At 38.1% G+C, this 26,589-nt stretch overlaps 1 protein-coding gene, 2 long non-coding RNA genes and 1 pseudogene across 4 annotated transcripts; 1 reads left to right on the plus strand and 3 right to left on the minus strand.

Annotated features, from left to right (window-relative positions):
• On the plus strand, positions 1–26,589 carry LOC132311577 (uncharacterized). 2 transcript variants are annotated; one of them, XR_009483063.1, is made up of 3 exons: positions 1–89; positions 11,114–11,308; positions 26,033–26,589. It is a non-coding gene; the product is annotated as an uncharacterized LOC132311577 (long non-coding RNA). The 2 variants fall into 2 exon arrangements; XR_009483064.1 differs by lacking the exon at positions 1–89 and adding an exon at positions 1,033–1,088 and having other exon boundaries at positions 26,033–26,525.
• On the minus strand, positions 1,251–1,432 carry LOC132315122 (U2 spliceosomal RNA; annotated as a pseudogene).
• On the minus strand, positions 18,666–19,239 carry LOC132314871 (uncharacterized). The gene is made up of 3 exons (XR_009483533.1): positions 19,072–19,239; positions 18,833–18,951; positions 18,666–18,734 (listed from the first exon to the last, which is right to left on the minus strand). It is a non-coding gene; the product is annotated as an uncharacterized LOC132314871 (long non-coding RNA).
• On the minus strand, positions 19,270–20,940 carry LOC132313788 (uncharacterized). The gene is made up of 3 exons (XM_059812736.1): positions 19,995–20,940; positions 19,364–19,869; positions 19,270–19,281 (listed from the first exon to the last, which is right to left on the minus strand). The coding sequence occupies exons 1-3, from the start codon at positions 20,938–20,940 to the stop codon at positions 19,270–19,272; spliced, it is 1,464 nt and encodes a 487-aa protein (XP_059668719.1).

Here is a 26,589-nt window from a genome sequence, read left to right on the forward strand (position 1 = left end):
TGAATCGCTCTTGGTGCAAGCAAAGTCGAATAAAGAGAGCTACAAAGAACATCTTCGCGCCTTCTCTCTCGCACAGTGTTTGAAATCAGGTCAGACCTCTGAATCCAATTTGTTCCCTGTTCATTATTTGAGATCTATTTCAATGTCCAGGCTTCTATGCTTTCATTTTGATCTATATTTCTTATTTTTTCTCTCTCTATATACACACACGTATGGATGCTTTTTTTTTTTTTTTTTTTTTTTTTTTTTTTTTTGTAACATTGTTTGTGCTAGTCAATTATTGTAATATTGTCCATGTATGATTTGTTAATTTTGATATTTTGTTTCTTTTAGGTGTGTTTGGATAGTATTAGTAATGAGAGAAAAGAAAAGAAAAGAAAGGATAGTATTAGTGAGAAAAGAAAAGAAAAGAAAAGAAATGATAGTAATAATTTCTATTTGTGTTTGGATAGATATGAGAGAAAAGAAAAGAAGTGATAGTTATTTTTATTTGGATAAGATAGAGGAGAGAAAAGAAAAGAAAGGATAATAGACAAATTACTTTTTTACCCTTTCATAACCATGGGACTTGAATGGAATAATAAATCTGTCTATTGATTTGTGGAGGCTAATTTTGGTATTATCAAAATACCACTAAAATCACTATCCTTTCTCTCACTATCTCTCCCTATCTTCTCAATTTTGAGGAGAAAGCAAATAAGAGATAGGGAGGGATAGCTATCCCTCCCTATCTCTCCTTATTCCTCCCTATCCCTCCACTTAAGTTACCCAAACACAAAGTTACACTATCCTCTCTTTTCTTTTCTCTCCCTATCCCTCCAAATCAACCTTACCAAACACACCTTTAATCTTGAAAACAGCCTTAGACTTACCCGATGATGTTGGGCGGAGTCGCTATGTGTCGTTTGTCGATTTAGACGTGTTTTTATGTATAAATATGTACACATTAATTTAAATAGTGGTTTTTGATGACCCAATTACATTCTATTGAAGAAGACCTTTGTGTTTTTTCCCAGGTTTTAGGGCAGTCAGTTCGGCGGCGGCCTGTAGCGTCTACGCCTAGTGTTTGCTCAAATGCTGTAGAAGAGGTACGGATTGATTTAGTTTGTTTCTTGGGAGAATATGATGGAGAGCGTTGTAATAATGTGAATGAGAGAGGTGATGAAACATTACACTAATCCGCTTATCTCAAAGTAATCATCTAGAATTGAAAGTTCAGTAGCAAAATTTGAATCTGATTTATATTCAGTTGATGTTCGAATGAGTTTATGATTATAATAAACTACTATTCAATAACTACAAAAAGAAGAAATCTGGATTGGTAAAGTTGGGCATCTAGTTATATGCTTTGATCTCTTCAGTTTTTCGGGTTTATTAAACTGATAAGAAGAGATATTACCCTTGATCTTAGCCCAAAGGCAGAGAAAGATATCTTTTTACTTTTTCCTGTTTAATTGCTGAGAAAACTGAGGAATAAAATTGTAAATGAAATTTTAAGTCATATGCTTTCTGCTATGTTTGTTTCCAACAAATAAGGAAGTTGTTTGGACCAAGCAAATGGTTAAATTATGGAATGCTGAACAGAAAATTATTATTTTATTTTGTCCGGGAAAATGAAAAATTTAAGACCAAATATTACAGTTTGTTGTGATTTCCAACCTCTTATTGCCAAGCAATTAAGGAATTATTGTATATATATATTTCGAATCTATGATTTCGCAAAGTCAGTTATAGTAATCCCTAATTTTAGTTTATAGTTCTGAATTTCTGTACCATCCTTATTGGAAAAATGTTCTTTACCAATCATAGACATATGCTATGGTAAATGGTAACTTCTAATTGGTTATTATCATTTTCAGAGTCCAATTATCCTATTATTATTATTATTATTATTATTTTTTATTATTTATTTTTTATAAGTAAAATTCATTAAAGGTGCTCAAAAGGGGAGCACTCCCAAAGAACAAAAGGCGCCCAAGGCAACACTACAATTTCAAGCTGTCTACAAAATCCAAAAGAATATCCAAAGATATACAATTTTGCCCATTGACCCAAAAAAAGAGAGAAGACAAGGTTTATTGAATTTTTTATTTTTTTTTCATAATTGGTGTTGTATAAACAGAAAACAAAAAGGAATTACAGGCGCATAGAGGGCATACCCTCAGTCAAAAAGAAAAGAAATAAGCAAACAAAGAGAATGCCCATTTCCAATACACACAAATGGAAAGCAGGAGGATGTTACAAAGGTAAATCAGAAAGCTTTAATTTGTGTACATCAAGGACCTCCAAGAATAATCATCTAGCAACTGCATCAGGAGATCTAGCCTCAACCCCATGCAACATTGCATTCCTTTCTTGCCATATGCCCCACAAAGCAGCCATAAAAATGCTGCTACACAGCCTTGAATTGTGAGGGTTCTGCCTACACCAAGTAAACCAATCCCAAAATTGAATATCATCATCTATTGGAGAATCAGTCCACCACAACACCTCCTAAAACCACTTCCATATACCCCTTGCAAATGGACACGCGAGGAATAAATGATCCCTGGTATCCAAGGTATATTGAATTTTAGAGACCAAATAGGGGACTCCTCGCCCTCAAAGGATCTCCTGTTCCTTTCATGCCACAAACCCCACCATAAACAAAGGGGAGTGACCCTCCAAGCGTCTCTGACTTGGTTCTCCACTGCACACCCTTTCCAAGCGTCAAACATATCCACTGTGGACTCTGAAACAACCCAATCCACAAAAAAAATGACCAAGAACATAGACCAAACATCCCTTGCCACCTGGCAGTGCAACAAAAGATGATTCACAGATTCTCCTGACTTCTTGCACATGCAATACCTATTCAACATGACTTGACGTCTTCTTCTGAGGTTATCGAGAGTGAGAATGCTTCCAAGGGCAACGGCCCAAGCGAAGAAAACCATCTTCAATGGGCCTTTAGTCTTCCAAATAGTTTTCCAAGGGAAGGTGGGGCTTGAAGACTGCATGAGGCTTTGGTAAAAGGACCTAACCTTAAACACCCCTCTCGGGATTTCCTTCCACACCATAATGTGCATACCTACTCCCTCCAGCACCTGCCTATAGATCAAACTCAGGAAATTTGAGTCCTCCAAAAGCTCCCAATCATTAAAATCTCTACAAAACTGCACATCCTAGGCCACCCTCCCATTATCAAGCTGATAATGCTCAGTAACTACAACATGCTTATTCATAGAGATCTTGAAAAGACAAGGAAACCTACGAGCCAAAGCAAAGTCCCACACCAATTGTCCTCCCTAAAGCTGACATTTCTTCCACTTCGAACTCTGAACTGTATCCGTTTAGAGAACTCATCCCATCCTTTTCGGATAAATTTCCATGAACCCACACCCGCTGGCGACCTCACCTCCTTAGAAGACCACCCTTCATAATCTTCCCCATACTGGCATGCATAGTGTTATTAAAGGCTCAAGGTGCTAGAGGTCCTTTGGAGCCTAGGCGCGAGGTGCACGACGTGCGCCTAAGTGAAGTGAGGCGCACAATTGAAATTTAAACTACCATAATAACATTCATATCTCACAAGTCATATCAATAGTCTAAAAATTAATATTAAATATAAAAAGTAAATCCATCAACTATATAAGCATTCAAGAACCATAACACACAACACAAATTTGTTTTTCTTGAAAGGCAAAACAGAGTACAAAAAGAAATAAATCTATTAAAAAAAAACTGTTAACAAGAAAAGAAAAAAAAAATAGAGCAAAAAAAAAAGGACGCAGAGACAAAAGAAGTAGATGAGGACAGAGAAGTAGATGAGAGGAGAGAGAAAGTGTTAAAGAAGAAAAAGGAGAAAAAAATAGAGCCAAAAAAAAAAAAGAAAAAGAAAGAGAGAAGAGAACTACACTGAGAGAAAGAAGTAAACAAAGATGAGAAGAGAGGAGTAGAGGAGAAGTAGAGGAGGAGAGAGAAGAAGAAGAAAGAACTGACGTGGTTTCGTCATTCGTCTCTGCCACTAGGGCTTCATCATTCCTCTCACAGTCTTGCTCCTTCTATGTTCGGTCTTAGACTTTCTTATTTTTTTATTCTTTCGAACAAAAGATCCTTCTCTGATATGCTTAGGCTTTCTTATTTGTTTATTAAGTTGCAAAAGTACCCTTTTTTGCTTAAGAGATAGAACAATCATTAAAACAAAAAAACAAAAAATAGCGAGGCACGCCTCAATAAATAGGGCGCGCACAGGTGTGGAGTTAGTTCTTTTCTTATCTCTTTCCTGGGTTTGCCTTTGGGGGTTTCTTCGAGGATTGTAAGTGCTTGGGATCCGGTGGTGGAGAGGGTGGAGAGGAGGCTTGCGGGGTGGAAGAAGTAATATTTATCAAAAGGGGGGAGGGTTACCTTGTTGAAAAGCACTTTGTCGAGCATTCCCAGACTCCAGAGGAACTTTTTATGGGGAGGTTTGGGGTATGAATTTAAGTATCATCTGGTTTCGTTGGGAGCAGGTTTGTAAGCTTGTTAAGTTAGGAGGAATTAGGATTAGGCAACTGTTGTCTTTTAACAGGGCCTTGTTAGATAAGTGGTTGTGGAGGTTTGGTGTGGAGCGAGATAGATTGTGGAGGAGGGTGATATTGCGTTGCTTTGGGGAGGAGGGGGGGTTGGTGTTCGGCTGTGTTGTCTGTGCTTGGAGGTGTCGGTGTTTGGAAAGACATTTGGAAGGGATTGAATGAGTTTTCTAAGCATATCAGATTCAGAGTTCATGATGGTAGGGAGATTCGGTTTTAGGAGGAAGTGTGGTGTGGAGACCGCACGTTAGCATGTTCTTTCCCTAAACTGTTTAGGATTGCTGTGGATAGGTATGCCTTGGTGGCTGACTGATATCGTCTTGATAGCGGGAGACCGGTTTGGGATGTGCTATTTCAGCGATCTTTTCAGGATTGGGAGATGGATGATGTGTTTGGTTTTTTAGAGTTGTTGTATAGCCGGGTGATCCGGGGAGGAGGTAGGGATTCTCTATAGTTTGGATTTCTTCTGTTAGGGGAATGTTTAGAGTGAGACCTTTTTTCGGATGCATTGTGGACTCGGATGGGGTGGTATTCTCGTGGAAGGCTGTGTGGTGCACTAAGGTGCCATTGAAAATGGCCTTTTTTGGCTTGGACGGTTGTGTGGGGTAAAATTTTGGCGTTAGATAATTTGAGAAGGAGAAACCTTATCATGGTGAATTGGTGTTGCATGTGTAAGTGCAATGGCGAGTCGGTTAATCATCTTCTCTTGTATTGTCCAATGGCGGTTGATTGTTGGAATCTTTTGCTAGGTTTATTTGGAGTTTGTTGGGTCATCCCTAAATCTACGAGAGGCCTAATGGACACCTGGAGAGGGGTTGGGTGGGAGCACAGGCTCGAGGGTTCTGGAGAATGGTGCCTTTGTGTCCTTGGTGGTGTTTGTGGAGGTTGCGGAATAGAAAATCCTTTAAAGGAGAGAAATCTTCCATCACTGTTCTGAAATTTTCTGTTATTAGATCTCTTTGTTTTTGTGGTTCGAGTACACTCTGCTCTTCTGCTGAGGAGACTGTTGAGTTTTTTGCTTCCTTGGGGCCTAAGGGTACCCAAGTTTTTGTGGTTTTGTTAGGGACGCGTTCCCCTTTTGAACGCTTTTTTAATGAATTATTTATTTATCAAAAAAAAAAAAAGTACTATTCATACCCTGGGGCATTGAGCACTTAGTAAAGAAGTAAAGAACAACAAAGATTAATTCATCTTTGATAGCATACCAATACCTTTGATAAAACCTATTTTGAAGACTATCAGGTCCTGGAGCTTTATCAGGAGCAGTTGACAACACCATTGCCTTGATTTCCTCCTCAGTCACCATTGCCAATATCTTGGCATCATCCTCAATAGAACCGGAGATCTAGTAGTACACCCAGGAGCAGATGAGACTGTCCAAGAGTAGTATTCCACCACTCTCTGATAATAGTCAGCTTGGTGAACATGCAATACAAATCCTTGTTGAAAAGAATGCAACTACTTGGGGATAAAGTAAAACCTTCCTAAACTAATACAACTCTACCCAACCCTACAAGAAATTAAGACATAATAAAAAATAATCTCCACCTTGGCTCAAATTCTCCACCTCGATGGAACACTCGCTTGATCATCTTTTTCCTTCTTTGTCGTCCTGTTCTTCACCAGCATCGTCTACTAAGCCCATTTTCTTTTCTTTTCTTTTCTTTTTTTTTTTTTTTTTTTTTTTTTTTTTTTTTTTTTTTTTTTTTTTAATTGTGTTTGCTAGATCTCTATCATCTATGTATTGAACTCCATAGGACGAACAAACCGACGACAAACCTTCAGCTTTGATAAACTCTCCACGACGAACTTTTGTCTCTAACAAACTTTGCTGGACAAACCTTCGACTTTGATTCCACTTATTGGGGCAGCGGAAAGCATAACAGCAAAGAATAACAGAACAAACACTATATTAAACGCGGTTCACCTAAAATTTGGGCTACTTCCACGGAGAGAAGAAATTCCACTATCATTAATGAAGAGAATATTACAAGTGTAAAGAATGTCCAGTCACACACTACCTCATGGCATTTTTCGCTTCAATGATCATTAGATATTTTCTTTTTAACTTTTAGCGAGCACTTTTTTTGAACTTCTGAGTGATGTCTAGTTGAATTGATTGACAACAATTTCCCCTTTAAATAATTCATTCTTACCTGATAAATGCCATATACATCAAGTATGTTTGCACTCTAAATAGAAAGAGATTTCGGCTGGAAATGCAAATGGGCTCATATGTTGGTAGTTTCTGATATAAGATGCCAGAAACGAAACCAGACCCATAACTGATTACTTGATCTCTTGCCAACTACATCCACTTTTATGAAATTGAGATGTTTTCAAAGTCAACAAAAGTGAAGGCTCCATAGGTGATGTAGGACACAAACAGCCTCAAATAGTTGAAAACAAATAAGAGTTATGGCTGAAATTTGAAATGAACAGGATTGGGGTTCAAGTTGTGTTAGTAGAAACTAGAAAGAAAGGATTTGAAAATAACAAAGGAGCCTATTGGAATCACACCAATAGGTCTTGGCATCGCACCTGGGGAAGTCCTCACACCCTCCTATCTCGTGAGTAGTGAATCACTCGCAAAGAAAGTTCAAGACAATTTTATTCACTCATGGACTTTGACTTTTGGATTACCCCATTATTGGATTGCCCTACAATTGAGGTAATCTATACTTACCTAATAGCACAATTGGAATAAATAAAAGTTGACCAAAGCTCCGAATCATTTAAAACATGGGGCCCATATTATCTAGCCTATGTCAGCTCAAGTCTTAGAATCTTCCGTTTTGCGATTCTGCCATTGATCTACATCAATTCTCCCAGGCTTAGAAAAACTCGACCCCAACGAGTTAAAGGGATGAAATTGCTCATAAATGTTGGGAGGTAGGTATTAGAAGTCATTATCAACAACCCTAGTACAATAAAAAAGTGGACAGCTATGCTTGGAAAGATGAAGGCCCTTGAGAAAAATCGTACTTGGGATATTGTTTCATTACATAGGGGTAAGAAACTAGTAGGCTGAAAATGGGTCTACACAATAAAGTATTATGTAGACGGAACAATTGAGAGATACAAAGCCCGGTTAGCTGTAAAGTGCTTCACTCCGACCTATGAAATTGGTTATCTGGAAACATTTGCTCCAGTTGCCAAGATGAACTCTATATGTGTCATTTTTTCTTTGGCAGCTAATTTGAATTGGCCTTTACATCAGTTGGATGTAAAGAATGCTTTCCTTCATGGTGACTTGGAGGAAGAGGTGTATATGACTATGCCACCAGGTTTAAGCTTGCCAATGGTTAAAATTTAGTGTGTGAGCTAAATAAAACCTTACATGGATTAAAATAGTCGCCACGTGCTTGGTTTGAGAGGTTCAACACTACTGTGAGAAGAGTAGGGTACAGATAGAGTCAGACAGATCATACTTTATTGTATATGTGGATGATATTGTTATCACTAGAAATGATCTAGAAAAGATTCACCGAATGAAGTCATTCTTGGTGATAGAGTTCGTGGTTAAAAACCTCGGATCATTGAGATACTTTCTTGGCGTTGAGATGTGTAGATCGAAGAAAGGGATGTTCATTTCGCAACGGAAGTATGTGTTAGATTTGTTGGCTGAAACAGATAGGCTTGGAGCTAGACCTATTGATATTCCCATTGAGCAGAACTAGAGGCTTAATGATGTGGGAAGATTTCAGTGATTGGTTAGGAAACTGATTTACCTATCTCTCATACACCCGGATATTGCCTACGCTGTTAGTGTGTTTAGTCAATTTTTGCATGCCCCACATACACCTCACCTTGAGGTAGCTCATCATGTTCTTTGCTACCTCTAGGTTCACCTGGTAAGGGGATATTGTTTGGCCGTCATGGCCACTTACGTGTTGAAGCCTATACTGATGCTGATTGGGCAGGATATGTGACAGATCGACGATCTACTTTAGGATATTGCACATTTGTTGGAGGTAATCTTGTTTCATGGTGAAGCAAGAAACAATCTGTAGTAGCTAGATCTAGTCCAGAGGTTGATTTTAGATCCATGGCATATGGAGTTTGTGAGTTGTTATGGCTACGAACTATGTTGGGTGAGTTGGGTTATCTTGTTCGCGAGTCAGTGAAATTGTATTGTGACAACAAGGCTACTATTAGCATTGCCCACAATCCAGCTCAACATGACAGGACAAAGCACATTGAAGTTGATCGATACTTCATCAAGGAAAATCTTCGCCTTGAGCTGATTTGTACTCCAAACATCAACACATTAGGTTGCTGATGTTTTGAGTAAGGGTGTTAATCACACCAATAGGTTTAGGCATCACACATAGGGAAGGCCTCACACCCTCATATCTTGTGAATCACTCATAAAGAAAGTTAAAGACAATTTTATTCACTCATGGACTTGGTAATCAAAGTTACACACTATCCTTTTTTATAACAACTGATGGCCCTTGGATTATCCCATAATTTAGGTAATCAATATTTGACTCTAAGATTATCCCATAATTAAGGCAATCAATATTTGACTTTCGGATTGCCCTATAATTGAGGCAATAAATACTTATCTAATAGCATAATAAGGGTAAATAAAAATTCACCAAAGCTCCCAATTATTCAAAACTCCTTGAGGACCCATATTTATTTAGCCTATGGCAGCTCGAGTCTTAGAATGCTTAGTTTTGCGCCTTTTATACACCTTTAAAGAATCCTACGATTGATCTCCATCCATAGGTTTACCAATGTTATTTGTTCAACTGCATCCAAAGGATGTTTTATGTGTAGGAAACTTTTAGGTTTCTTTTCTTTCCATGCATCTTAAGAGTAAGATGACTACAAAATGTATGCTCTTCTCGCCTATGTTTCACAATACCTGAAGTTCCACACATCGTTAATACGTGTTGCAAGTTTACATGGTTGTTAGAACTCTCCAAATGTTTTAAGAGATTTATTTGCATTAAGGTGCCAGTTGAGTCAAAGGGCCCTTTGGGTAATGGCTAATGGATTGGGTGGAGCATTCAAAATTCTTGGGCAATGTTGAAGTTTGGTCAAGTCTTAACATTTTTTTTTTTAACTATTTTTATCTAGGTCATTGAACAAATGGATTCTTCATTCTTGTCACTGGGGTCGAATACAATACCAAATTTTCGCCACTGTGATGGCACCAAGCCACCAAGCCAGCCCCCAACCACCCTGAATTGGTCTCAGCCACAATGCCCTTGGTGCCTATGATGCATCACCAAGTCACACTCCAATAGGTTAAGCAAGAATGAAAGAACCCACACACAACAATTTACAGAAGCCTTACAACTTGTAACGTTTACTATATTCTCAAAATGGTACAAGGAACTGGCTTATATCTGCAGCACACTTACAATTCACACACTGCTAAGTCAGCCAACACCCTTGGTGCCTAGGATGCACACCAAGTCTCATTCGAACAGCAACACAGGTGAAACATGAATGAAAGAACCAATACACAACAATTTACAATATCCTTGCAACTTCCAACCTTTACTATATTCTCAAAATAGTACAAGGAAATGGTCTATATCTCCAGCACGCTTACAATACACACACTGCACCCACTCACATCCTCTAATGCAGGTCCTCAACCTTCTAGTGGGTTGACACGAATATCCTCGTCTGTACTAGAACCTTCTCCCTGATATTCTTCCGCGATCATGGCACTAAGCTTTTGGGCCAGTGAGCAAGTGCCTGACCTATTATAGTGGTATCATAGACAGACCCAGTCCAACAATCCTTAATCCGTCAAGCACCTGGTTAGAAGGAGTCTGGGCCCAGGTCAATCAGACCGCAATGAGGGTGTTTCGAGTTCGGGTGGGAAAAAATGTTAGAGGTCCTCAGATCTGGATGGGAAAGTTAACAAGTGTATATAGTTGGTATGCAACCTTACCCACCAACTCAAGGTTTTTGGTTCCAACCCGTTACGAGTACTTAATAGCTTAAGCTTTTTGGTCAGTAGGCTAGCGCCAGCCCCTTACAGTATATTTGTAGCTATTGTAATCTATACTAATGACTCAGGTGTATTGGATCCACACCAGCTATTCCTGCTTGCTTGCATATGCTCAAATGCAATTATGTTAAATTCAGTTGTTCTATTTTTTATTTTGGCAGTGGTCCGATATCCAAGAACTCTCTCCTCAAAGGAGAGGAGTGTAGTTTTAGTTTGAGCCTCACATGGAATAATGTGGTGTGTGTGAGTGTGCATGTGTTGCTTACCTACGAACAAAATAATAGTGATTTTAATACATAATTGGATTGAGCATCTGCTAGCAGACAATATAGCTGGTTCCAATCCAATATAATTGAGTCGCTAGTATAAATTGCAATAGCTACAGGTACATTAATTTTTTTTTTTTTTAATTAATCCTGTGAACCACACACCAAACTTATTGTTTGGGGGCTGATCATGTTTACTGACTTTTGTATTTGCATCTCTTTGTTATCGAAATTGTTACTGTTCCTTGGTGCTATTATTATTGTTTTTGTTATTATGATTATATATTATTTTTATTTTTATTTTTATTTTGTCTTAGATAACGCTAACAATAGAAGTACCATTAGTATTTGCTGAGGACATAGTTGGACTTGCTGGAGCGAATGCTGCTTACATTCATCATACTAGTGGAGCATATTTTGCTGTGTCAGAGAATCCAGACAATGTTGACAAGGTCACGATCGAAATTAGAGGCACCCTTTCACAGGTTAAGAAGGCTGACCAACTTTTATGGGTAAGCTTTCAAATTTTGCATCTCATCCTGCTGCCAGTTGTAGCAATGAAATGGTTTCTGGCACTAGCATCACCTATAATTATTGTTATTATACAGTTCATTAGTATAAAAGGGATTGAGTAACCTGGATCCATTATGATGATTATTTTTTAATTAGACACGGTTACATGTGACAGCTGTCACCATTTGTGACCCTAATCTGTCAACTTCCAGCACCAGGGATTCGTCAATGCATCAGATTAGAGTCCTTTATCCTTTAAAGCACTCCCTAGAAGTAGTGGTTTGTATTGTTAACATAAAATCTAATAGGCAGTAGGGTACAGTTGAGCATCTGTTGGAGACAATTTTATAAATTGAACAGAATTTAGTTTAAGTTTGTCTCTTCAATCCATTAGTGAGGAACTTCCACAACTGGTCGACACCAGAAAAGAAACTTTTGTACTCTCAATTCAACAGACTGTCCTTTCTATTCCTAGTACCTTAATGTATTTCTACTGTATATTTGTGGGACATGATTTGTTTTTGTTGGGAAATAAGAACAATTACCCACTCAGCAAACACATCAATAAGGGGAAACACAACCTGCAATTCACTTAAATAGATCACACGCAAGAGTTATATGTGGTTCACCCAAAAATCAGGGTTACGTCCACGGAGAACAAGATTTCCACTGGATTGTAAAAACTGTACAAAATAATTCAGGATTACATAGATATATCACTCACCACCCTCAACCCTTTTGTACCCCCAATCAGTTACAAGGAAAATCTAAAATCTCTCAACCTCAACCAATCAACCTTCTCCACACAACGTCTGTCCTTTTATATACAATAAAAGTGGTCCTCTTGTATTAAGGTTATAACCCTTTCAAACAAACAATGAAAGTTATCCACCGCCTTGTGCCCATTAGTTATAATGGGTATCACGTGGGTAGATCCCAACAATCGCCCCCTCCACCCACGAGGAAGAGAAATCACTAGCTCCTCCTTCACAAGAGTTCACAAGTCTCAACGCACGAGACTCCTACTTGTAAATCCACAAGCAGTCCATTGGCCTTCTGTAAACCAGCTACACATAACCCGAACCAAGTCCAAACACCTTGATTCAATGGCTAATGCATATGTGCAGCTGAACCAAGTCAACATGATTAAGTGACTCTGAAAGGGTACATCGAAAAGACCCATTCACAAGTAGGAATTTTGAACTCATCATCATTTGTCTGGAAACATGTACATGTTCCCGTTTCTGATCAACAATCGAAGTTCGAGTACCACTGGTACCCCTCACCAAATGATATAAATCACCTCCTTTTTGTCCTTACACCAACACCATGTAGCCCTTTGTAATCTTCATGATTCCCCTTGCAATGGAACACTTGCAATCTATGGAATCAAATTGGCTCAAGGATATCAAATTACACAACAATTTTGGTAGGTAGGCAACGTTCTCTAAAGTGCGTTCCACTCCATCAAACATCTTGATTCTTACTGTTGTACAGTATTGTATGAGTAATCACACGTGTACAGTTAGATTACATTGTATATTAGAGTTTTCTATATTCTGTACCCGCCTTCACCTACCCCACATTACCATATATAGAATTACCTATATATATGGTAATGTATATATATGGGGGTGGGGGGCAGCTTTGTTGAATGGGATGTCATTGATGCAAAAGGGACTTTAGGGGGTATTGCAGTGCTTTGGGACAAGAGATGGGTCTCGAAGATTGATGTGTGGAAAGGGAGATTTTCTATCTCTTTGTTATTTTCTTTGGAGGAGGATGGAACTAACAGGGCCTTTCCAATGGTTTATGGTCTAGTTGGGGATATGGAGAGGAAAGAGTTGTGGGGGGTGTTGGAGGTTTGGAGGAAGATGGTCGGTGCCGTGGTGTGTGTAGTGACTTTAATGTGGTTAAGGGGCCTTTAGAGAGATCCACGGGCGGGAGGGGGGGGGGGGGGAGGAGAACACCAGCAATGATGGAATTCTTTGATTTCATTGAAGCTCAACCATTACATCATCTTCCGATGGAGGGAGCAAGGTTCACATGGTCAAGAGTCACCTACTTTTTCCTGATTGGATAGGTTTTTTATTTCTGGGAAATTGAAGGAGAAGTTTCCGGACGTGGCACAGGTAGCCTTGGCTTGAGTGACTTTAGATCATACTCCCATACTTCTTGATTGTGGGGGTTTGAGGAGAGGGAGAGCCCATTTCGGTTTGAAAATATGTGGCTTAAATCAAATGATTTTAAGGAAAGGGACCAAAGGGTTCAATGTTGGTGGAATGGTTATGTGACTAGGGGAAATCCAAGCTTTCAAATGGCAAGCAAGCTTAGATTATTGAAGGGGGATATTAAGAAATGGAATAAGGAAGTTTTCGGCAATGTGGAATGGCAAAAGAAAAGAATCTGTACGGAATTAAAGGAGCTGGATAGAATTGAGGGGGAAAGGGGTCTCACTGATATGGAAGCTTGCAGGAGGGAGGAATGTAAGGAAGAGTTTGGGGAAATAATTAAACTAAAGGAAATTTCATGGAGATAGAAATCTAAAGCTCTTTGGCTAAAAGAAGGGGATCAAAACACGAAATTCTTTCATCAGACAATGAACTTTAATAGGCGAAACAATCACATTGGCAGGATTTGCATTGATGGGTGTTTGTTGATTAGAGATGAGAAAATTCAAACGGGGATTGTTTCTTATTATCCGCGGTTATTCTCTAAAAATGCTAACTGGAGCCCACTGCTAGGTGGTTGGAGTTTATGGGTATTACAGAGGAGGATAGGGACTGGTTAGAGAGGCCCTTTGGGGAGGAAGAGATACTTGAGGCATTAAAGAGTTGTGGTGGTGACAACTCTCCAGGACCGGAGATTTACGATGGCTTTTTTTCAACAGAACTGGGAAATTGTTAAGGAAGAGGTTATGGAGACTTTTAGAAGGTTTTTTTTCCAAGGCACATTTTGAGAAAAGTTTAAATGCTACATTCATTGGTCTTATACCAAAAAAAGGGGGAGTGATTGAGGCAACGGACTTCAGACCAATTAGCCTGATAAGCGGCATTTATAAGATTATTGCCAAAGTCCTAGCCATTCGGTTGAGGAGAGTTATGGATGCAATAATCTTGGATTCACAAAATGCTTTCGTTGGAGGGCGGCAAATCCTAGACCCTGTACAGGTTGCTAGTGAGTGTATTGAGTCCAGAATTAGGAGCGAAGTGCCAGGGATTGTTTGTTAGTTAGACATTGAGAAGGTTTATGATCATGTCTATTGGAACTTCTTATTGTACATGCTTGAAAGAATGGGGTTTAGGGGTGGAGGAACTAGATTCAACAATGTATATCGACTGTTCGGTTTTCAATTCTTTTGAATGGTTCCCCAGCTGGTTTTTTTTCTAGCACTTGTAGTCTGCATCAGGGAGATCATTTGTCTTTTTTCTTGCTTCTCATTGTTATGGAGGCTTATAGTATAATGATGAAGAGGGCGGAATAGCTGGGAATGATTAGAGGTTTTGCTGTGGGCAGAATTCCAAATGAATTGTTGATCTCACATTTGCTTTTTGCAAATGATACCATTGTTTTATGTGATTCGGGGGAGGGGTGAATTGGTCTAAGTAAATTCTCTTTTCAATCCTTGGGTAGATATATGGTACACAGAAGATTTCAACAATGTGGTCAACCAATTCATAACCATTCCACAAGAACACAAGCTATGCAAGGAAAACCCTCTCAATAGGGAAAAACCTTGTTTCTTGACCTCAACCAATAAATGCCTCCACTGTATGCAAGTAGTTACACGCTCAACTATCTCACACTCTGCACACACCCGTGCACAAGTTGAAACACTAGTTTTCATAGCCTCTACACACACACTAGCTCCACTAAGTGCGCTCTGCACTCCCCCTGTCCACAACACCATTGCTTGGACCTCAAGAGCTCTCACAACTCACCAAATACAAGAAAGTATATGTATCAGCATAGTACAATAGCTGTTACAAAAGATAAGATTCAGAACACAGCTCAATGTACACAAAACTAGAAACCCTAGTTTACAAAGTTCTGCAAATGGTGGGATATAATTGTCAATCTTTACTGCAGCTTCAATGGTAGCTCGCACTAGGTTTCCTCAGCCTTATGTCAACAAGATATGCTTGCTTAAAACAATAGAAGTCAATGTATAACCAACACAATACAGATCACAGCTCACACAAGCTTCAAACTAAATACCATGAACACACCAAGATATGAAAGTATTAGTGCACACGACCTTGATTTCTGCAGTAAAACCCTAGTTGGTTAGGTTTGGTATACTTGTCTACAATGCAGCATCAACTCAGACCTGCAGTAGACTTCTACAGCCTTTCTCCATCGAAACACACTTGCTTAACTGATAAAGACACTTTACACAACGAGGTAAAACAATATTCTCTCTCTGTAGGCTTATTTTCAGCCTTAAACCTTAACTGTTAGGGTCTTGAGTGGTAACTCTTCAATGTTACTTCAAGCTGACCCAAACCAATTCTTCACAGCTCTAAATCATCACTGTGCACTTGCTCAGGTGTATAATTAAGTTGTACAAGCAAGATGAAACATTGCAATCTCAGAAACAGTGGTCAAACACACACAACAAACTGTTTTATGCTGAAACTTAAATATCACTGATCTGAAGGGCAGAATAGGTATTTCACCTCAAAACACCTCGAAGTTTAGGTCCACATCTTTGTTTCAATATATTAGACTTGCTTAGATCAACAACCAACAATGTCAGCAAGCCAATTTCAGATAACAGTTCAAAACAGCCTTCAGTTAAACTTCTGCAGAAATGCTGAACTCAGGGACAAATATGGGATTTCACAACAACATAGTCCTGATCTCAGCACTCCCAATCATATTTCAGCTGTATATTTATGCTTAGATGATTATCACAGCAGTAATAGCATAATATAACAATATTGGTTCACATAACAGACTTGTATCAGTTGAAAACCCTAACTAGTGAGGTTTGTAAGACCAAGAACTGACAGTCACTTTTCTGGTCAAGTTTCACTTTGATTAGCCTCAAATCAGTAAATCAAACATGCTCAGATGGTATACCAGATGCTCATAGCATGACATTAGCAATACAAGCTCAGATCAGAAACTTAAACCAGAAAATTTGAACTAGCATGAAGTCTGAAATACAAAAATCTACTGCAGTGAATGTAGTACTCTTGTAATAGCCTAACATGCTAAGGTAATGACTGCAACCCCATTAAAAGTGGAAACCAAACTTCAATAGGGATCAACAAGGTGGCTTTCTTCGCTTTGATTGCTACTCTTGGAAGGGTTTTAACAATGGACAATCTCAGAAGACGGGGCCAGATTGCAATAATACTTAAGGTGGATGATGGTGACCTAGTCAATGATCCAAAGATGTATGGGAGACTTGTAGGTAAACTTATTTACATCACAATCCTCGTCCAGACATCTCCTATGCAGTCAGTGTTGTGAGTCAGTTCATCACCAGTCTCGCGTACCTCACATGGAGGCAGTTGTACACATCTTGAAGTATCTCAAGGGTGCTCTGGGACGTGGTCTGCTTTATCGATCTATTGGACATTTTCGGATTGAGGGATACACAGATGCAGATTGGACCGGTTCTCCTTCTGATCGACTGTCCGCCACGGGTTACTGCACCTTCATAGGAGGAAATCTAGTAACTTGGAGTAAGAAACAGTCAGTTGTGGCTCGTTCTAGTGCTGAAGCAGAGTATCATGCGATGGTGCACACTGCCTGTGAACTTACTTGTTAGATCCCTGGGTATTTTGCCTTCCCCTACTCTGACTATGAGCAACCATGGCTGAGTCGTGGCTCCTATCACCAGTGTCCCTCCCCTTATCATTAGACAAGAGAGTAGACTCAACATCCCCCATCTTCAATGATTCTTTTCCATATTAGATGGTAGTCAAAATATGCTCATACGAATTAGGAAGTGAGGTAAGAAGTAATAGGGCATTGTCTTCTTCCTCAATTTTCATGTAAACTTTTACAAGTTGATTAATGATACCATGAAATACATTCATGTGTTCCAAAATATTTCCACCTTCCTCCATCTTTAGCTTATACAGATCACGCTTCAGATTGAGTTTTGTGGTGAGACTCTTCGCTAAATACAGCTTCTCAAGCTTTTGTCACAATTTCGGTGCCGAATCCTCTCCATTAACATTTCTAATGATATTATCTCCGATACAGAGCCGAATCGTGCTAAGACATTGCAACTCTACATCTTCTCACTCATGATCTGCCATCTTTTCCGGCTTTCCATCATTACCCTTCAAAGCTCGATGTAATCCTTGTTGAACTAGGATGTCCTTCACTCTACTTTGCCAAAGAGCGAAGCTACCCTTGCCATCAAATCTCTCCACCTTAAATTGTGAAACAATATTATCGGCCATGATTGTCACAAGTGCCCAAAACAAGCAACACTAGGGTTATGATAAAAAATCTAGATCAAGAATTTTTTATCAAACAACGTGTGTGTAAGCGTATGGCTCTGATACCAATTTGTTGGGAAATAAAAACAATTACCTACGCAGCAAACACATTAATAAGGGAAACCATAGTTGTTAAAGGCTCAAGGTGCACAAAAGCGCAAATGCCTCCTGGAGCCTGAGGCGCAAGGCGCAAGGCGAGGCGTGCGCCCGACTGAAGCAAGGCGCACGTTGGAAAAAAAAGAAAAACAAAACCCACCCAATAAAGTATTAAGATGCAAATCATGCAATAGTATATAGAAAGATGTAAAAGTCAACTAAATGAATTACGTAAGTTAAATATTCAACATAAAGATGCCAAAACCAAGTAAATCAAGTACTTGAGTTCAAAACAGTGAATAATCAAACATATTAACATAAAGATGCAAAAGTCAACTAAGGAGAAGTATAAGACAAAACTAAAACAAACATAAACATCATTCTTCCTAAGAAGACAACACCAATGAATCTAAATATCATCCTCGTCATCAATAAGCATAACATCATTTTGATCGTCACTAAATGATTCATAATTATCAGGATCCTCTTCTATCTCATCTGAATCATCCTCATCCTCATCCACAAGTCGAACTGAAGAACTTCCTTTTCCCTTTGTTGGTAACCGTGAACTAGAACTAGATTTTGATCTAGTAGACCGTTGCGGCCTACTTGCCTCTCCAATACCAGCAAAATTAGCAACATCACCCTATGTCAAGGAATCATCTTCATAGACTAGATCATGTTCTGCATCAGAATCATCCATCCTCCCCGTCAACCACTCGTTGCTATCATCAATGTCATCAAGTAAAATGGGATCAAGAGTGTCACGCATATTATATCGACGCCTCAATGGTTTATTATATTTGATGAACACTAAATCATTCAAAGTTGTTTGAGCGAGCCTATTTCTTTTCTTGTTATGAAGCTGCAATAAATTCAACTTTAACTAGTAAGTATAAAAAATTAAAATTTTAACTTTCAACAATTAAATATAAACCTAGTTAGTAGATAGTATATACTTACATGCTCAAACACGCTCCAATTTCGTTCACAACCAGAAGAACTGCAAGTAAGGCTTAAAACCTTTATAGCAAACTTTTGGAGAAGTTTTGTTGACTTGCCATAAGCTTCCCACCAATTAGCTATTAAAAAAAAATTAATAATGATGTTTAGCAACTTTAGCTTGATCTTTCTATCGACTCTATTGTCAAAATATATTTTAACACTTAGCTATACTAACTTAATATACTTTAACACTTTACCTGGTCCTCGTGTACTTCTCTGTCTAATAGTAAAGGGATTACCAAAGAGGCCCTCAGCTTTAGAATATAAGGACAGCTCCTCAGTAATTTTGTCTTGGTCTTTGACATCCGGGACTAACCTTGCAATGCATGCATACAAACCCTTTGCAATCTCTTCATCTTCTTCAATTTTCGGATTTAAATAAAAGTATTCTGGGTTCAAATAATAACCTGCTGCATGCAAAGGGCGATGAAGTTGAACATTCCACCTCTTATCAATTATTTCAAAAATATCTGAGTATTTATCTTCTACTCCCCCAAATGATTTTGCAATGGCTTCTTTAGCCCTATCCATAGCCGCATAAATGTATCCCATGGGAGGCTTTCTCTCGCCATCAACTAATCTCAAAACCGGAATAAGAGGACCGGAAACCTTAAGGCTAAAGACAATGTTGTTCCAAAAGGAAGGCATCAAAACATAAGAAGCAACTCTTTTACTGGCTTCCTCTTTCGCCCATTTACTACGATTCCATTCTTCTGAAGTAAACATATTCTTTTGTTTGTGAATACTTGATAATGTGATGAAACATGTAGCAAATCGAGTCTTAGCAGGCCTAAGCAACTCCTTTTTGTGAGTGAAGTTCCTCATAATGTTCAACAACTTTGGTCGCATATAAATATAACTATTCAACTCCACTGCCCTCTGCATTGTTCTAGAGATGGACGGTATTTTCCCAATGTCTTCCAACATCAAGTCTAAGCAATGAGCAGCACATGGGGTCCAATACAAATGTGGGTGTTCTTTCTCTAACATCCTCCCTATTTGAAACCAAACGGAAAAAAGAAAAAATGATATAAAGAGAATGAGTAAATCAAAATTGATTTAAATTATATATTTGTAAAGAATGTAAACTCTAAAAGTTATAAACATTGAACATTCTTACCGGCATACTTATTGCTTGATTCACTATCTGTGACGACTTGGACGACATTTGCTATTCCAATGCGGTTCACAAATTTATTAAGTAAGTCAAACATCTTGTCACCATCCTTTGAAAAAGAAGAAGTATCTATCGACTCAATAAACATGGTTCCCCTTGGACTATTTACTAGGAAATTAAGCAATGTTCTCCCTCTCTTGTCTGTCCACCCATCTGCCATTAATGAGCATCCAAATTTTGACCACTCCTCTCTATGGTCATTCATCAAAGTATTGGTATTATCCAATTCCTTCCTAAGCAAAGGAACTCTCACCTCATGATAACTAGGTGGTTTCATGCCAGGACCATATTGTCCAATTGCTTCAACAACCTCGGCAAAGCTATCATACTTAACAGCATTGAATGCAATTCCTGCATCATACATCCACCTTGCAAAAGCAGCACACGCTCTTCCTCTCAACTCTTTCTTGCATGCATCATTAATGGCTATTTGTTTTCCCCCCTCCTTTCTTTTTTGTACCACAATTTCCGGTCTGGGAGAGAAATATAAACCAATCGGTCCCTTTTGCTTTTGCATCTTTGAGGAATTGACACTAGCACTGCCACTACCTGCACTGGCTACCCTTTTTCCTCGATTGTTAACTTCCATAATGTCATCCTCATCCTCTCCATCAATGAAATTAATTTCATCACTAGGTAACAAATTCATTTGATCTTTTTCTTCCTTTTTCTTACTCATGTACTCTTTGATTTCTTCTCTAACACTAGATGGGCATCTTGGGCATGCACTCACATTTCTATACCCTCCAGCTAAGTGTTGTTTAGCCCGATAAATACCTCCTTTTGTAACTTTTGCACAAAAGTTACAAGTGACGGCATTTGTATCTTTCGGATTCTCCAAATGTGAGTAATTCCATGCCGGATCCTTTCTTGAACCATCACTAGGCATCTTTTAAAGTACAAACTACAATCAAATTCAAGATAACAAAATAATAGCATCATGTAATCAGTGTCTGCAACAACTCTGGCAAATAAATAAATAAATACAGAGCTTCAAAGCAATTAGCAATATTAACATTTCAATTTAAAAAAATAAATACAAAGCTTTGGCAGAATGCAAAAAACAGAATATTATTCTTTAAGGTCTCATTAGAATTTGGTCACTAGCTCAAATTGGATGCATGCTATGATTTTATTATTATTATTAAATGGTAACCTCTGAATGTGCAAATCCGGATATTGAATAATTTATTGACTTTTCATTTATTTTTTTGGGTGGGTAAGGTAATGTATTAAGTATTGACAATATGACAGATTCATTGGCAAGAGCAATCACTTTTGCTTGGGTGCCTTCTTTCCTTTCATTCTCTCTTTGTTCCAAACTTCCATGTTGAGATTGATTGTGCTTGTTGATTCCACAGTTAATCAACACATCTTATGAGTTATGATCACTTTGCATGTATACATTTAAAATTTTTTTAATGAGAATATGATTCCGTATACACCATAATTTACATGTTTCCATTTTCACCGAGCAGCCGAGCTTAAGTATAATTTAGTGAAGAGCAAAAGAATTTGGAGAAAAAGCAGTCCGTGACACATGATTACTGGCCTCACCAAAAATATTAGTTACTTTCTATTCAGCAATTTCAGCTCTTCATGGATTTAACTCAATCATTACCTTAAGAAAGTGGTATATATGCAAAGCACTTTTTTATCTTCGATTCTTCTTTGTACATAATGGTCCTTAATACTTGCCAAAAATTTCGATCCAACAATGTATACCAAGATTTTACAAAATTAGAGTACACTTAACTAATTATTTCATTTTAACAAAATTAGATAAAAATGCATTTCCTCAAACCAACAACATGTTAGAATGGAACAAATACAACTGTTCACACAAATAAATCAGGTTAATATAAAGTACCTCACACAAATAAATAAAAAAATAAAAAGAAGAAGAAAAAAAAAAAAACTAGAGTAAGAAAAAATAATAATAATAATAAAAAGAAGAAAAAAAAAAAAAATCTGCCAGGAGAGAGCCGAGACTCAAGAGAAGAAAAAAAAAAAAAAAAAAAAACAAATCTGCTAGGAGAGAGCCGAGACTCAAGAAAAGAAGAAGAAAAGAAGAATAAAAGAAAAAGAAGAATAAAACTGGAGGAAAAAAAATAAATAATAAAAAAATAAAAAGAAGAAGAAAAATAGAAATAAATGACACAAATATCTAGCAAGAAAGAGCTGAGAGGCCTCAGGGCCCAGACTCGAGAGAAGAAAAGAAGAAGAAGAAAAAAAGAAAAAAAAAAAAATCTGACCGAATCACCGATCTGGCAGATCCGAGAAGAGAAGGAGGAGAGAAGAAGAAGAGAAGGAGAGAAGAAGAAGAACTAACCTGGAGAGAGCCGACACAGATCCGAGAGTCCTGAGTGAGTACTTCGCTGCCTCTGTCAGTCTGTGTTCTTTCCTTTGCTTCTCTTTTTTTTTCGTTTTTTATGTTGCAAACTTGCAATAGGCTTTGGCTTTGAGCTTTCAAGTTTAAAATAATACAATACAAAATACAAATAATATAACAATACAGACTTCAGAGTCACAAACAAAACAAAAAAAAATAAGGAAAAGAAGTTAAAAACAAAAGTTTCATGCGGGCGCGCCTTTCTAGCGCCTGTAGCCTGGCGCCTTGATCCTAAAGGCGCACGCCTTATATAACCCAACTGCCTTGAGTACACTCAAGGCGCTAACCTAGCGCCTGGAGGCGCCTTGCGCCTCAGGCGCGCGCCTCCGGCGCCTTTGACAACTATGGGGGAAACACAACGTGCATTTCACAGAAACAGATTACACGCAGGAGTTATACGTGGTTCACCCAAAAATTAAGGTTACGTCCACAGAGAACAAGATTTTCACTAGATTGTAAAAACCATACAAAATAATTTAGGATTACACAGAGATATCACTCACCACCCTCAACCCTTTTGTACCCCCAATCACTCACAAGGAAAATCTAAAATCTCTCAACCTCAACTTTCTCCACACAACGCGTGTCCTTTTCTATACAATAAAAGTAGTTCTCTTGTATAAGGGGTATAACCCTTTCAAACTAACAATGAAAGTTATCCACGCCTTGGCCAATCAGTTATAATGGGTATAATGTGGGTGGACCCCAACAATCTCCCCCTCCCCCCACGAGGAAGAGAGAAATTACTGGCTCCCCCTTCACAAGTTTCGACGCATGAGACTCCTTCTTGCAAATCCACAAGCAGTCCACTAGCCTTCTGTATACCAGGTACTCATAACCCAAACCAAATTCAAACACCTTGATTCAATAGCCAATGCATACATGTAGTTGAACCAAGTCAACATAATCAAGTGACTTTGAAAGGGTACATTGGAGGGACCCCTTCATAAGCAGGATTTTTCAACTCATTATAGTTTGTCTGGAAACATGTCACATGTTCCCGTTTCTGATCAACAATCAAAGTTCGAGTACCATTGGTACCCCTCACCAAATGATATAAACCACCTTTTTTTTCCTCGCATCAACACAATGCAGCTCTTTGTAATCTTCATGATTCTCCCTGGAACATTTGTAGTTTATGGAATCTAACTAGGTCAAGGATATCAAATTACATCGCAATTTTGGTATTAGGCAACATTCCCCAAACTGCGTTCCACTCCATCAAACATCTTGATTCTTACCATTCCCACAACATTCATAGTACACGTATCACCATCGGGCATAGTCAAAGAACTATTCTCAAGTACTTCTCTTTCACTGAGCAAATATGGTTCGTAATATCCAGTCATGTCGAGTAAGAGCGTTACTTTCCGAAATTTTGAGTACATCTCTAAAGTTTGAAGCATATGTGATAGATGCATCATTTTTGCCGTCATCTACCTTTCCCTTTCCAAGTGAACAATTCTTTATGATGTGGCCACATTCACGGCATCTATGGCACTGCTTGCCCTTTCCTCCCGTTTATATAGACCTGCTGTTGTTAGATCCGTGAGTATTCTATTCTGCCTTACCCTATTCTGACTATGAGCAACCATGGCTGGGTCGTGGCTCCTATCACCAGTGTCCCTCCCTCCTCTTATCATTAGACAAGAAAGTAGACTCAACATCCTTCATCTTCAATGTTTCTTTTCCATATAAGATTGTAGTTAAAATATTCTCATACGAATCCGGAAGTGAGGTAAGAAGTAATAGCAGCTCGTCTTCTTCCTCAATTTTCACGTCAACTTTCGCCAGTTGATCAATGAAACCATGAAATACATTCATGTGTTCCAAAGATATCCACCTTCCTCCATCTTTAGCTTATACAAATCACGCTTCAGATTGAGTTTTGTGGTGAGACTCTTCCCTAAATACAGCTTCTCAAGCTTCTCCCACAATTTCGGTGCCAAATCCTCTCCATTAACATTGTTAATGATATTATCTCCGATACAGAGCCGAATCATGCTAAGACATCGCAACTCTACATCTTCCCACTCATGATCTGCTATCTTTTCTGGATTTCCGTCCTTTCTCTTCAAAGCTTGATGTAAGCCTTGTTGAACTAAGACGTCTTTCACTCTACTTTGCCAAAGAGTGAAGCTACCCTTGCCATCAAATCTCTCCACCTTAAATTGTGAAACAATATTGCCGGCTATGATTGTCACAGTGCCCAAAACACATGACACCGGGGTTATGATAAAAAATCTAGATCAAGAATTTTTTATCAAATAACATGTGTGTAAGCTTTGGTTCTGATACCAATTTGTTAAGAAATAAAAACAATTACCCATGCAGCAAACACATCAATAAGGGGAAACACAATGTGCAATTCACAGAAATAGATCACGCGCAGGAGTTATATGTGGTTCACCCAAAAATTAGGGTTACGTCCACAAAGAACAAGATTTTCACTAGATTGTAAAAACCGTACAAAATAATTCATGATTACATAGAGATATCTCTCACCCCCTCAACCCTTTTGTACCCCAAATCACTCACAAGGAAATTCTAAAAACCTCAACCTTCTCCACACAACGTGTGTCCTTTTATATAGAATAAAAATAGTTCTCTTGTATTAGGGTTATAACCCTTTCAAACAAATAATGAAAGTTATCCACCGCCTTGGGCCCATAAGTTAAAATGGGCATAACGTGGGTGGACCCCAACAGTTTTCTACTCCACCATCCCCTTGGTTTACTTATTTATTTTGCTTATTCTCAATTTGCCGTGTCAAACAATGTGGGGAATATTTTAAAATTATTCTTATTTGGGTAACTATTAATGATTTAGTTATTTCGTTTTCGTTTTTCTTTCAACTAAAGTTGTTTTTATTGTTAATGCCTTAAAAAAAAAAAATTTGATATGTTAATGCCTTCAATTTTGAGAGATTGATGTAGCTGGGAACTAGTTTAATTATGTCTAAGAACTGTTAAAGAATTCTAATTTAGACTTTTGGGAACTCTTGCTATGTCATCTTCATAGTATGGTTGCATAGTTTCAAGTATTTATATATGTACGCATCTATTACCATAATAATTGATAAATTTAATTAGATGTTTTAAACAATTTAAAAGGATAATGCATTCAAAATTATCAATTATCCACAATCAGATCAACATGATTCCTTAATAAATCAAATAGAATGAGAAAATATTGTTTATAGCATAGTATTAGATGGGAAGTTATATTAGTCATAGTAGTTTTTATTCTTCAATGAAGAAATTTATTGTACAAGGTTTCCTTTTTACCTGAAACACTTACAAAAAGGAACAGGGAAACAATAGAAGTATAGGTCTGAAGGTATGTTTAGACGTTCTCAGTTTTATTATTATTATTATTAGTGTTGTTGTTATTTATATCTTTGGATACTGAGCCTCAGGTCAAGTGGTATCACCACCTTCTGGAAGGACGGAGGTTGAGGGTTCAAGTTATGAACAGTGATTGTATGAGTACCTTACCAGCTTCCCAACCCCATCACTACCAACCAAAAAAAAATAAGGAAAAAAAAAAAAGAAAACCAAAATTTGATTTGGCTATTTATTGTTTGCAGGAGTCAATAGAAATAACTCGAAGCTTCTGGGGGGAATTTCGCACCAGATCGAGTTCCTACTCACATTTGGCTGGAAGCTACCCTTCATCTTCATTTGCATCTGGGCCATCAAGAAGGGTAAAAACCTAATTTTGGAGGCTACGGCGGTGAGAGATTTTGGGAGAACTAATTATATTTCCCTTCTTGGACTCCCTAAAACAACATCTCGTGGTGGTCTATATTGTAAGAGAACAAAGAAAAATATTTTGTGTGCTGAAAGTGATTAGCTCCTCTATGTTCTTGTGTATGTTTCCTTTTTGAAGTTTTTGCTTGCATTTACTAAATTTTCTCTCCGATCTGGGGACAGATACCCTTGAATTTGAACTTGTCATAAATCAATACACCACAATAGCTATTTTTTGTTTACCAAGCGACCCAAACATATTCATGATTGTCCATGCATTTTTCAAACTCTTTACTTCCGTTATATTGGCAGAGTTTCTTTTGGCCGGCCTTTTACAATTTTACCCCATACAAGTATTTGTGTTCTACTACTTTCTGTACTTTGTTCTTTTCTT

The sequence above is a fragment of the Cornus florida genome, unplaced genomic scaffold, assembly GCF_030987335.1.
Source record: "Cornus florida cultivar Cherokee Brave unplaced genomic scaffold, ASM3098733v1 CherokeeBrave_3.0.0_Hap2_Chr06, whole genome shotgun sequence".
In the NCBI taxonomy this organism is placed as follows: Eukaryota; Viridiplantae; Streptophyta; class Magnoliopsida; order Cornales; family Cornaceae; genus Cornus; species Cornus florida.